The following is a 12,754-nucleotide window of genomic DNA, read 5'->3' on the forward strand; positions in this document are numbered from 1 at the left end:
TTAATAAATTCCTTGTATAATTTAAAGTATAATATATCTTACATCATAATCCATTTTGAAGCATATTATATTTACAACCCTCTTATTTCAGTAGGTTACTGAATTTAAAATAGTTTCTCTTTAGTATTCACTGTTATTTTATGCTTTCTATAATAAGTGGTTTGTATAGTAAAATACATGAGTAGTTTATTACATTCAGTTTTGAGGTAAACTGCATTTACAATCCCAGTATTTTAGAAAGCATGCCATTGTTAAAAAGCTACTTCAGTACTGAAGGATATTTAGTGCTGTTTTATTTATGACATTTCTTTGTATATTTTAAAGCATAATGTATATTTCATTAAAATCAGTTTTGATGTATACTTTGTTTACTGCAATCATATTTTAATATGTATGCTATTGTTACAAAGTCATATCTTAATATTCTACTACATAGAGTACAATGTTGTCTATTCGATTATTATCTGTTTGGAGGTACACTATATTTACTATCCTAATATCTTATTATATACGCTATTGTTACAATATCCAACGACATTTAATGATGTTTTCTTTATTAAGTTGCTTGGGTATTTCAAAATATAATGTTTATTTTATTACAGTTCGTTTCGAGGTGTATTGTATTTACTATCATAGTATTTTAGTCTTTATGCAAGAGTTAAAAATCTATCCCTTCAATGTTTCACGATACTTTATATACTTTACGGTCTACTGTCTATTGTATTACTGACAGTTTTAAAGTATACAGTATATACTATCCTAGTATTTTAGCCGGTATGCTGTTGTTAGAAAGCTCTATCTTGAATATTTCATTATGTTTAATGATGCTTTGTTTGATAAAGGTTTCATACGAGGGCTGTTCAAAAAAATTAGGACGGCTAGCACAGATAGCCCTCGAGTAGCTACGCGGACTGTTTGAATTGCGCGGCTCCAGTTGGTTCCAGGGAAATCCGCTTGGTGTCGCTAGGTTCGTACAGATCAGCTGATTACGACGCCATTTCCCGATTGCAAACATCTTCATTTGTGTATTAGCTACGCGGTTTTAAGTGAAGTGCGATTTTTTTCGTTTGGCGGATTTCAAAATGAATGACCTGAAGGAGAATCGACTTGCTGTAAAATTTTGTGTTAAACTTGGAAAATCTGCGACTGAAACTTTTGCTATGCTTAACACGGCTTACGGTGATGTTGCTATGAAGCGTACGGCATGTTTCAAGTGGCATGAACGTTTTAAGGATGGTCGACAGTCCATTGAAGATGATGAGCGTCCTGGACGTCCTTCCACGTCAACTGACGATCAACACGTCGACAAAATCAACACCCTGGTGCGGGCAAATCGACGTCTGACTGTCAGGAGCTTGCTGAAGAGTGTGGGATATCAGTTGGATCTTGTTACGAGATTTTGACCGAAAAATTGAAGATGCACCGCGTTGCTGCGAAATTCAGCCCTCAGAACTCGTGAGTTTTTGGCCAAACACTCGATCACTGTTCTTCCCCACCCCCCTACTCACCTGACCTTGCTCCTTGCGAATTTTTGTTGTTCCCCAAACTCAAAAGACCCTTGAAAGGAAGAAGATTTGAGACGATTCCCGAGATTAAGGCAAATGCGACGTAGGAGCTGGAGGACATTACAAAAGAAGCGTACCAGGACTGTTTCAACAAGTAGAAACACCGTTGGGATAAGTGTGTGCGTTGGGGAGGAGAGTACTTTGAAGGGGTCCCAGACCTGTAACTTCTAAATAAAGTACATTTTGTTTTATGACGTCAGTCCGCGTATTTTTTTAACAGACCTCGTATTCAATTAATACAAGTTTATCTTTTCAAGATTCCAAAATATTTAATGACTTTTTTTAAATAAGTCGTTTCTTATTTTAAAGTATCATGTATGTTAATGACTTGTGTTTATTATATTAAAACCCGTTTTAAGGTATACTATATATAGTATACTACTATTTTAGATTGTAAGACATTGTAAGAAATCTATAGCTTCAATATTTCACTATGTTTAATGATGGTTTTTCTAATAACTTGTTTGTTCATACTGAAATATAATATCTATTTTACTAAAATCTGTTCTGACTTATACAACATATACTGCTCTAATATTCTAGTTTCTATGCCGTTAGTAGAAACCTAAATCTCCAATATTTCACGACATTTATTGATGTTTTCTTTGAGAAAGTTTTATATATTTTAAAATACCATATTTACTTTATTACAACCCTTTTGACGTATACTATATTTACTTACTATCTAGTATTTCATTCCGTATGCAATTGTTACAAAGGGATCTCTTCAATAGTCCATGTTATTTAATGATGTTTTCTTTAACAAGCTATTTGTATATTTTAAATTATAATGTCTAATTCATCATAATTCTTTTTGAGGTATATTATATTTAATGCTCCATTATTTTCATATCTATGCTATTACTATAAATTCACTAATTCGATATTCCACGATATTTAATAATGTCTTCCTTAACAAGTTGTTTTTCTCTTAAAATATAATATTTATCTTATTATAATCTAGTTTGATGAGCAATAAATTTAATACTCTAGTATTATAGTCTGTATGCGATTACTACTAAGCTCTCTCTTCATTATTCTACGTTATCTAATGATGTTTCCTTTATCAACTTTATTTGTATCTCTTAAATTATGATGTTTACTTTATTGTAATCCATTTTAAGGCATGTTTTATTTAGTACCTTAGTACTTCAGTCTGTATTACATTGTCACAAAGTTAGATCTTTAATGTTTCATGATGTTTAATTGTATTTTCATTTATAAATTGTTTGTATATCTTAAAATACTATATCTATTTTTAATATGCGTTTTAAGGTATACAATATTTACTACCCAATAAATGTGTCATTTATTTATTTGTCTTATATATATTTAAACGAAAATCTTATTCCATTACAATCAGTTTCTTTGGTATATCTGTTATTTCAGTATGCCAATGTTTCATGATATTCCAAAACATGACAAAGTAATAATCGTTTGTGTTTATGTCAGTCTAAAGACTTTCAATAAATATTGGTGTTATTTCATACAACGGGCTGTCTGCTCTCAACTACTGGAAGTTGAATCCCAGATTTTAGCGTTGTTAGTTCGTAAACTCATTGTTGAACCACCAAAATAGTTATCTAATTCCTAGACACAATAAACTGTTATTCATTTATTTTCACTTGTACTAGGTTTATTTATTTTCACTTCTACCAGGTTTATTTGTAAAACGTGCGATAATTTTTAATTCTATTTCTAATCTATTGATATATTTCTATTTATTGTTAAACAATGCCCCTCGCTAGTACAGCGGTATGTCTTCGGATTTTTAACGCTACCATCAGGGGTTCGATTCCCCTCGGTGGGCTGAGCAGATAGCCCAATGTGGCTTTGCTATAAGAAAAAACACACACACATGTTAAATAATTGTTTTCTCCTACAAACACTTTCTACAATGTTTACTTTCTCATACAACGCAACAACTTACACAATACAACAGTTTCCATATAAAATATTAATCTATCTCTCTTACAGCTTTTTGGTATGATAAATGTATTGTTTTAACTGGTAACTCGACAAAATGTTAAAGAAATCGCAACTTTAAAATCTGCAGTTGGATTTCGTGCAATGAGAATTTGCAGAGAGAGGGAGAGTCTATTAAGCGGATTTGGGTTAAGACAAAGTGTGATTATAACAGCGCAATCTCAATGCATTAAACACGTTTATTTCATCAGTAACGTGTGTCTGAAAGGGTAACATTTTGAACAGTTTCAACGGTAACACATCCCTGTTGGCAACTGGGTTGTTAAAATTACTAGATATTGATGTTTACTTTATGTTTTCTCATTGTTTATGTAGGGTCAACCTTTCAAAGGTTATGGAATGTAAGAATAAGTACGAAGATGGTGACCCAATTTATTATGCCTGCAGAAATCTTGGAACTGAATGTATATTACCAGCGTATGCTCCTTCAGCATTTTTCAACACACCAAAAAAAACGGTAAGTAGCACTCTTCGATATGAATGATAATATAAATAGCTCTTCTTCGTCTTATAATATTTTATTATATACCTATTTCAGTAATAACAACTTTGGCATTTCGGCCGAGTATTTTAATGAAGTAGATTTTGCAGGCAATGTTGGTATATATATATTTTTTTCATTTGAGTTTCCTAATTAATTATAAATACTATTGACACAGTGATATGTCAGCGGACTTACAACACCAGAAGTCGGGTTTTGACACCAGTGGTGGGAAGAGCACAGATATCCCATTATGTAGCTTTGTGCTTAACTTCAAACAAATGAACAAGATGCAGTTTTTACAATAAAATAGAATACCGCGTTTAAAGAATTATGACACTTCTGTTGGTACGTCTATGGACATACAACGTTAAAATTCTGGATTCGATTCCGTGATGTGGAGATAAAACAGTTTAGCTTTGTTCTAAAACAAACAAAAAAACAACAAAATAAATGTATCAAATCTATAGTTTACTCTAATTCTCTATTGCAACACACATTCGTCCATCTTATTTTAATCAGTTCCTCAGTCACCTTACCTGGACTTCATCTGATGACGTTACTTCAATGCTGCTAATATAGTGTTACATACATTACTACAAAATGTCTGGTACAAACCAATACCACTTTCAAATTATACATGTGAAAGTAATTGCATTCCTAATTATATATTCCTTTTTTTTTTACCAAAATCCTTTACAATATCGCCAAAATTTGCATTTATTCACGAAGTATTTCAGCTATTTTAATTATGTTAAAAGCATACACTGCTCTATAGTTTATTTATGAATGCATTTATTTGTACATGACAATTTCAAGATAAAAGGCATGCTTATATATTTATAATAATTACTTTTCAAAGATCGTCTTGAGAAATTTTATACCTATTTTTCTGAAACCTAAATGTTAAAAAAGAGAAAACAAATGAAACCTAAATTCAAAGTTTGTATAAAGCATGATAATATTAAAGATATAAAGATGAGATTATAAATATAGTTCTAAATTATTAATAGAAAATAGTTTGTATATGTAATAAATAATAGATTGTCTCTTAGTATAATTGAAATAGAGGGGACGTTGCTGCATTGTTGAAAGGGAAGTTATCGTATGTTTGTTTTGAATTTCTTGCAAAGCTACTCGGGGGCTATCTGCGCTAGCCGTCCATAATTCAGCAGTGTAAGACTAGAGGGGAGGCAGCTAGTTATCACCACCTATCGTCAATTTTTGGGTTACTCTTTTATCAACGAATAATTAATGTACTACAGTATCTGATTTTGCGTTATTTCAACAAACTTGAACTTTCTACTTCTTATTAATTATTCAAGAAACGGGTCCCTCTTCACTAAGTCCTGTTTAAACAATTTGTCCCTGTAGTATATATTTTTTTTGGGGGGGGGGTATTTTGCGGTGTAACATTTTATATTATAAGTCTAAAAAAATGTTCATCTTAGGATGTGATTGAATTTTCAGAAATGTAAAATACAATGTGAATAAACTCGTATATCTGATTTTCTGAGGTATACAGAAAGATTATCACTCTTATATTTGAACCTATCAGTTAGATAACATTAAAAAATTTAATTTTCCCCATGATGAAAACGGCTCGGCATGGCCAGTTGGTTAAAACATTCGACTCGCAATCCTATGGTCGCAGGTTCGAATCCCCGTCACACCAAATATGCTCGCCCTTTCAGCCATGGGGTCGTTATAATATTACGGTCAATCCCACTATTCGTTGGTAAGAGAGTAGCCCAAGAGTTGGCGGTGGGTGATGATAACTAGCTGCTTTCCCCCTAGTCTTACACATCTAAATCAGGGACGGCTAGAGCAGATAGCCCTCGCGTAGTTTTGCGCGAAATTAAAAAAAAACACCAAACCAAATCGACAGAACAGCCAAGCCTTCCTCCTCTCTATTTTTATGTAAACATGGAAGTCATGCGATATCGAGTACAAATGATTATTAACATTTCTGAAAGACATGAAATCTTATACTGCATTAACCCCCACATTGAGTAACATAGAGATTTATACATTCAGTAATATTTCTTAGTTCCATAATGTTTCCAACCTTAACACCTTATCTACATTACTTAGTTAACTTTAACGATGTTATAAGTTAAGGAAAATTAAAATTTATATCTGCTCTAGTCGTTCTGTATTTCGAAGTGTAAGACCAGAGGGGAGGTAGCTAGTCATCACCATCCACTTCCATCTCTTGGACTACTCTTTTACCAACGAATAGTGGGATTGACGGGGACATAATAACGCCCCAATGACTGAAAGGGCGAGCATGTTTGTCGTGATGGGAATGCGAGCTCGCAACCATCAGATTGCGAGTCTGAGGTCCCTAACCACTTAGTCATGCCGGGCCTTAGGTGGGATTGTCTGTTTTAGTGATTGGTGTCCAGTGACCCTGAACTGGGCGTCAATATATTACCGTTAAAAATGTACTTGATTTCATCAATCTGATATTCTCGTTATATTTGAAAGTAATTCACTTTTCCGGTTTTTAATAACCCGCTAACAAAAATGTAGCGTGGTGATTTGTATATTTCTTGAGCTTGCAGGGCTGTTTAATGTTAGGATATTTACTTATATTGTTCTCAGTCTATTCATTTTATTATAATATGTAGAATCAGTGTACATGATATTTATTTCGATACAATGATAGTTGCTCTAAAACTTAAGTTCTATCACGGTTTGTTCTAAACAAGAAATTTTTAACGGTGCTAGCATCGCATAGTAAAACAAGCTAGCTGCGAATAGTACAGTACACACTCAATCAGATGCACTCCACAAAACGTTTATCAGTTTTTAGGCCCAGCATGGCTCGGTGGGTTAGGGAGGTCGGACTCGCAATCTGATGGTTGCGGGTTCGAATCCCCGTCACACCAAACATGCTCGCCCTTTTAGCCGTGAGAGCGTTATAATGCTATGATGAACCCCGCTATTCGTTGGTAAAATAGCAATCCAAGAGATAGCAGTGGGTATTGATCACTGACTGCCTTCCCTCTAGTCTTACACTGCTAAATTTGGGACGGCTAGCGCAGATAGCCCTCGTGTAGCTTTGCGCAAAATTAAAAAAAATGTCAGTTTTTACCGATCTATGTGTTTTGTTTCGTGACAGTCCTGTGTTTCATTTCGTGTAAATAATTCCAATATGTTTTATTCCAGTTGGTATGAAATGTAAAGAACAGGAAGTTTGTTTAGTTGGCAATAATATAGTATGATAACTAAGGGTAGTAATATATGATTTAGTCATTTGATTTTTTATACATCTGTTTAACAGAGGGATAAATATTTTCACGAATTGATGATGCAACAACGTGAGATTGTTTTCCATACATTTTATGTTACAAAATCTATCCCTATCTATCTATATATATATATATTTGTTTCATGGAAATATTATTTTTAAACCCTTTAGGCTCTTTCCTTATTTACTACCTGTTCCAAGGACGTCTCTGTTGACGAATTACCGACTGAGGAAGAGAATATTTTTAAAAGAGAGACAGGTTATATTTCACTACCGAAATCTGTACGAGAAAGTCTCCATTTCCATGCTGAAGATATTATCATTGGCTGTAGCTATGATGAAGTCCAGTGCAGCTTCCGGTAACTACAATTTGTATTAAACAAACTACTCTTAACTTATTGGTCATGTTGTTTTATGTTTCGATAACACATCAACTATCCTCTTTGCAACATAATTACAAGATGTGAATATACATGTAATTAAGTTTAACTTCATAACCTGCATGAACTGATTAAAAATGATAGTAATTGAAAAAGTAGTATATTAAATTATTTGATATGTGCAAGAGCAGAAATTTTATTACGAATTAGATAACATGTCACTTTTGGTCCACAGAATAGACATAATTTATTTTTTGCCAATAATTTTACACATAAATAAAACCCCAGAATCTCAGATAATAACATTTTCTCCTTCATGGCCTTCATTGTTTTAATCCTGAACTTTCTTTTCGCCTTCCAGTGCAGTGACATAGCAGTAAGATTGATATTCGTGGTGGTCACAGCACAAATAATCTTCTGTGTAGTTTTGTGCTTAACAAAAAATAGAATTTTCTTTCCACCATAAGCATATATACAAATATAAGTATAATTATACGAAATGCTGTTAAACGTTTAAAACGACGTATTCATAACTTTCAAAATTCTACAGGAACTTCACAACATTTTGGAACTCGATGTTTGGAAACTGTTTCACTTTTAACTCTCACTGGGAGAAAAAAACTGAAGATTTGCCTGTTAAAGAGATAGGCTCCGAACATGGTGAATAGACTTTAAATTTTTGTATTGAATAAAAAAAATAATGTGTCATTACATGACACCGATAATATATTCTTGAGATATTCCAATGTTAAATATATACAACTCGAAAAATGTTGCTTTATTACATAAATATGACGAAACCTTGTGGCTCTAATTTATTGTTATAAACTACGATATTGGTTCGTAATAGAGTTCGCACTAGAATTCGCTCTAAACTGTAATAGAATATTCGACCAGAAACCATCTTTAAAATAATAATAATAATAATAAATTTATTAAGCAATAAATTAGACACAAAAAAATCAAATATCATTATAAAACCATCAACAAAGAGTTAACTCGTCCTGTGATGGTTAAACACATAAAAATGTAAAATCAAAACTTACAAAATCAATGTAAAGTTCCCAGAATATTATCATCAGTATTTAAGATCCATTGTTTTAAGTATTTCTTTTGATTAACACGATTAATAGAAGATCTTATACTATAAGGAATAAAATTATGAATACAAGGTGCCAAATAAAGATATTGATGAAGTGTAACTGTTTTACGTGGTGTGGGTACATTAATTGGAAAAAAAGATTGAAGTCGTGTAAAATATGAAGTGACTTTAAAAGGCCTATTAAAAGAAACATGCAATGTAGATAAAGCTAAAAAATATAAATAAAGTTTATCATATGAAAGAGGGGAGTTAAATTTACTGAAATCGGTATCAAGCCTATGAGTAAAAATAAGAGAGCAGGCTTATTTTTGAAACAACACTCAAAACCTTCCTTTTCAACACTTAAGGTCATCAAAATATTGAAAATAAACAAAATAAGTGACTACACGATTGTATACAAAATCAAAATGTGCCTATTTGTTCATGCTATTATTGCTTTACAAGCCTTCAAGAAAATATACTGGATATTTTGAACCAAAATGTATATAGAATACTATATGAAGCACTGTGAATGCTCATGACTTATTCAAAAGTTCATTATTTTTCACTGAAATTTAATCTACATGGTTATGCTAATACAATAAATGAGATGTCGTTTTGCGCGGCTACTTTTGTAATAGACGCGCGAGCTAAACGCGAAATTACACGATACTTCAGGTATAAAGCCACTTGACTCTGTAAATAATTACCTTAAAAGACACAACGCCTTATTTAAAGCAATGTTTTAGATTAATTATTTATTTTATAAAGTTTGTTTATTTAATGATTAAATGTTATATGCATTTTGTGTTACTTTGAGCATACATTTGCCCATTGCTATGCCTTAGAAAAGCCAACATACGAGATAAATAATAATTAAGAATTTAAAATCTACAAATATGAATCACAAAAAAGTAAGGAAATAAGGCTAGAGACGTACTGCTATTATAGCTCCACTATAAATTATTGCAAGTGATATTTACTGTCGTATTGTATCGCAGAGAAAACTTGCAAAATACTGAGAGAATAGTTGTAAACTTACTGCCATCTCCTGCATTTTGGCGTGCTGCGAATTTTTTTAATTCGTTCTCTTTCAGTCATTGAAATATCTGGTGTTTTCCTGGCGTGTACACTAGTTGGAAAGTACAACTTGTGCATTTTCCAATTTATTAATTGAAAATTGTCACACGGTTCCCGATTCTGGTGTTGTATATTGTTCTCGAAATGCTATTTTTCATCTTTACTCGAGTTTGCTGTCTCAGTGTGGATTTCTGCGAATATATTTCAGTAAGTTCTTAACAATGAATGATTAATGTTGCAAGTTTCCCAATTCAAATAAGGGGGGGTGTATCCTTTTATTGTTTCTTATACCTAGTTGAAGCTGTACATGCATACTTAGTATTTATTACCACTCCATATAACCCTAATTTTTTAATAGTTATTGTTGAGGTAAAAGCTGTAAATGTTGTCGATAATTGATAACATATGCTCAGTGTGTCGCTGATGTCTATTTCGCATGTATTATTTGTTTCACCTTATTTGAGTGAATATTTATTCACAGTAGGCTATTTAAGAACGCAGATATGTATGTGTGAAGTATCATTGAAACATTTATAAATTGTGGGGGTAAAAGCAAAATTTGTGTTTCGAAGTGTATCATAATTGTTAAAAACTTGTATTTTTTTACAGGATTGGAAATTAGGGCCTATATGCCAGTACAGGATATTTCGACTTCAATTTTAGGGACATTTGGATATAAAGTTGTAATACACTCTCCAGATATTATTCCAAATGTAGAGAATGACGGATTAGACATCACACCAGGAACGACGACTCACATTGCACTTGAACAGGTTTAATTATTTTCCTTGATATGGAAAATTATGTTTAATGCAATAGATAGTTTAATGTTTTATTTATTATTATAACGATATTAGCACTCAGTATACAGAAAATAGCAGGAAATAAAACCAATCAGAAATTGATATGTGTACATTTATGTAGAAACCTCATAGGCGACTTTCACATGATGTATTGTAGTACAAATTTCATCCCATATTAACTATTGTGTGATCCATAACACGTCTTATTTGCTCTCGCTTATTGTTAGTATGTTCATTGACAACTGTCACTTTAGAAAACTTTTAAAAATTTGAAACATTTTAAAACCTTCAGAGATATAAAAATACCGTCCATACCCTGTGCAGTAAAATCGCTCTGGTTCGAGAATCAACGAACCAACTGCGTGTAACAATAGGTTTACTGTATTTCTTTTTACCTGGAATTGATCCTGTAGGGTACCTTCAAGGTTCAGTGCTTTTCTGATCTAACCGAAGTCAGATTGTTTTATCATGTATAGCTCTGCTGGACTGTGTTAAGTTTTTTTACATAAATGCAATGTTTTCCTTTATATTTTTTTCAAACAGAATGCTATTAGTTTGCACTTTATATCATGAATACACCTAACTTGTATAAGTTGAGATTTCACGTTTTCGTCTGAACTGTTTTCCCTCCACCTGAAGGCATTCTTTAAATCTTAAATTACTTTGCCCGCCGCTTTCTCTCCATTACAAGCGAAGTCTGCATTAACATAAATACAATATTTTCATAAAATTATTGCCTTAATTGTTTTATGTTTTCTATGGGTTTGTTCATCTTTCTATGTTATATCTACTCTGAAACATCTCTCAACTATCCCAGTCTAACGCTTTTCTGGTGTTAAATCTCTCTTGGAATGTTATGTGCTTACTATTCTTAATTGATTTTTAGAATAATTAACCTTTACTGAACACTTCGCTTTATCTAACTGTTTTATTGATAATTTCTTAGGATTAGGAATATCACCAAATATTTTAAGTGGGAATAAATGTGAGGGTGTCCTAACTTTTTCCTCAGTTAGAATATGCATTTTTGTAGAATTACATTTACAGAAGATCTTGAAAAGTCTTTTTTGACTTTTAATTGTTTAGTTATACTCCTATAATCTCTCAGTATTGTTAAAATTGAGATTACATATCTATATATCCAAATATGTTACAAAAATACACAGGCTTTCATAGGTGTCCTAACTTTTTCACATGACTTTATCAAGAAAAATAACAAAGATAATAGTGTTTAAAATAGAAGTTTACGCATAACAACCAAGATAACAAATATAATCGTGTTTAAAATACAAACTTAAATATACTAACTGAGACAAGAAAGATAATAGTGTTTAAAAATATTACATATATCATCCAAGATAACAGTGTTTAAAATAAGTGTTTACGTATATCAAGCAAGAGATGAAAGATAATAGTTTTAAAATAAGGTTTATATTTATCAACCAAAACAACAAAGATAATAGTGTTTAAAACAAAAGTTTACACATATATTAACAGAAATATCAAGGTTTGGAATTTCGCACAAAGCTACTCGAGGGCTATCTGTGCTAGCCGTCCCTAATTTAGCAGTGTAAGACTAGAGGGAAGGCAGCTAGTCATCACCACCCACCGCCAATTCTTGAGCTGCTCTTTTACCAACGAATAGTTGGATTGATCGTCACATTATACGCCCCCACGGTTGGGAGGGCAAGCATGTTTAGCGCGACGCGGGCACGAACCCGCGACCCTCGGGTTACGAGTCGCACGCCTTACGCGCTTGGCCATGCCAGACCTCAAGAAATAACAAAGATAACAGTCTTTAAAATATAATATTTACATATATCAGCCAAGATAACAGTGTTTAAAATAAGTGTTTACATATATCAAGCAAGAGATGAAAGATAATAGTTTTTAAAATAAGGTTTATATTTATCAACTAAAACAACAAAGATAATAGTGTTTAAAACAAAAGTTTACACATATATTAACAGAAATAACAAAGATAACAGTGTTTAAAATACAAAGTTACATTTTTAAAAAAGATAACAAAGATAATACCGATTAAGTTAAGGGTTACATGTATCTCAAACAAGATAACAAAAATGATAGTGTTTAAAATAGAAGTTCACCTACATCAACAAAA

The 12,754-nt window shown here is 32.2% G+C and overlaps 1 protein-coding gene across 1 annotated transcript in view; it reads left to right on the top strand.

The window, feature by feature from the left end:
• The window catches only part of LOC143255248 (epithelial sodium channel subunit gamma-like), a 35,759-nt gene that overhangs the window by 9,594 nt on the left and 13,411 nt on the right, over positions 1–12,754 (top strand). The window contains exons 3-6 of the mRNA XM_076510614.1: positions 3,867–4,008; positions 7,460–7,647; positions 8,219–8,328; positions 10,439–10,602. Of these exons, the coding sequence (XP_076366729.1) occupies positions 3,867–4,008; positions 7,460–7,647; positions 8,219–8,328; positions 10,439–10,602 (604 nt within the window). The remainder of the gene's footprint in view (positions 1–3,866; positions 4,009–7,459; positions 7,648–8,218; positions 8,329–10,438; positions 10,603–12,754) is intronic.

Source organism: Tachypleus tridentatus, chromosome 7 (genome assembly GCF_004210375.1).
Source record: "Tachypleus tridentatus isolate NWPU-2018 chromosome 7, ASM421037v1, whole genome shotgun sequence".
NCBI classification, from domain to species: Eukaryota; Metazoa; Arthropoda; class Merostomata; order Xiphosura; family Limulidae; genus Tachypleus; species Tachypleus tridentatus.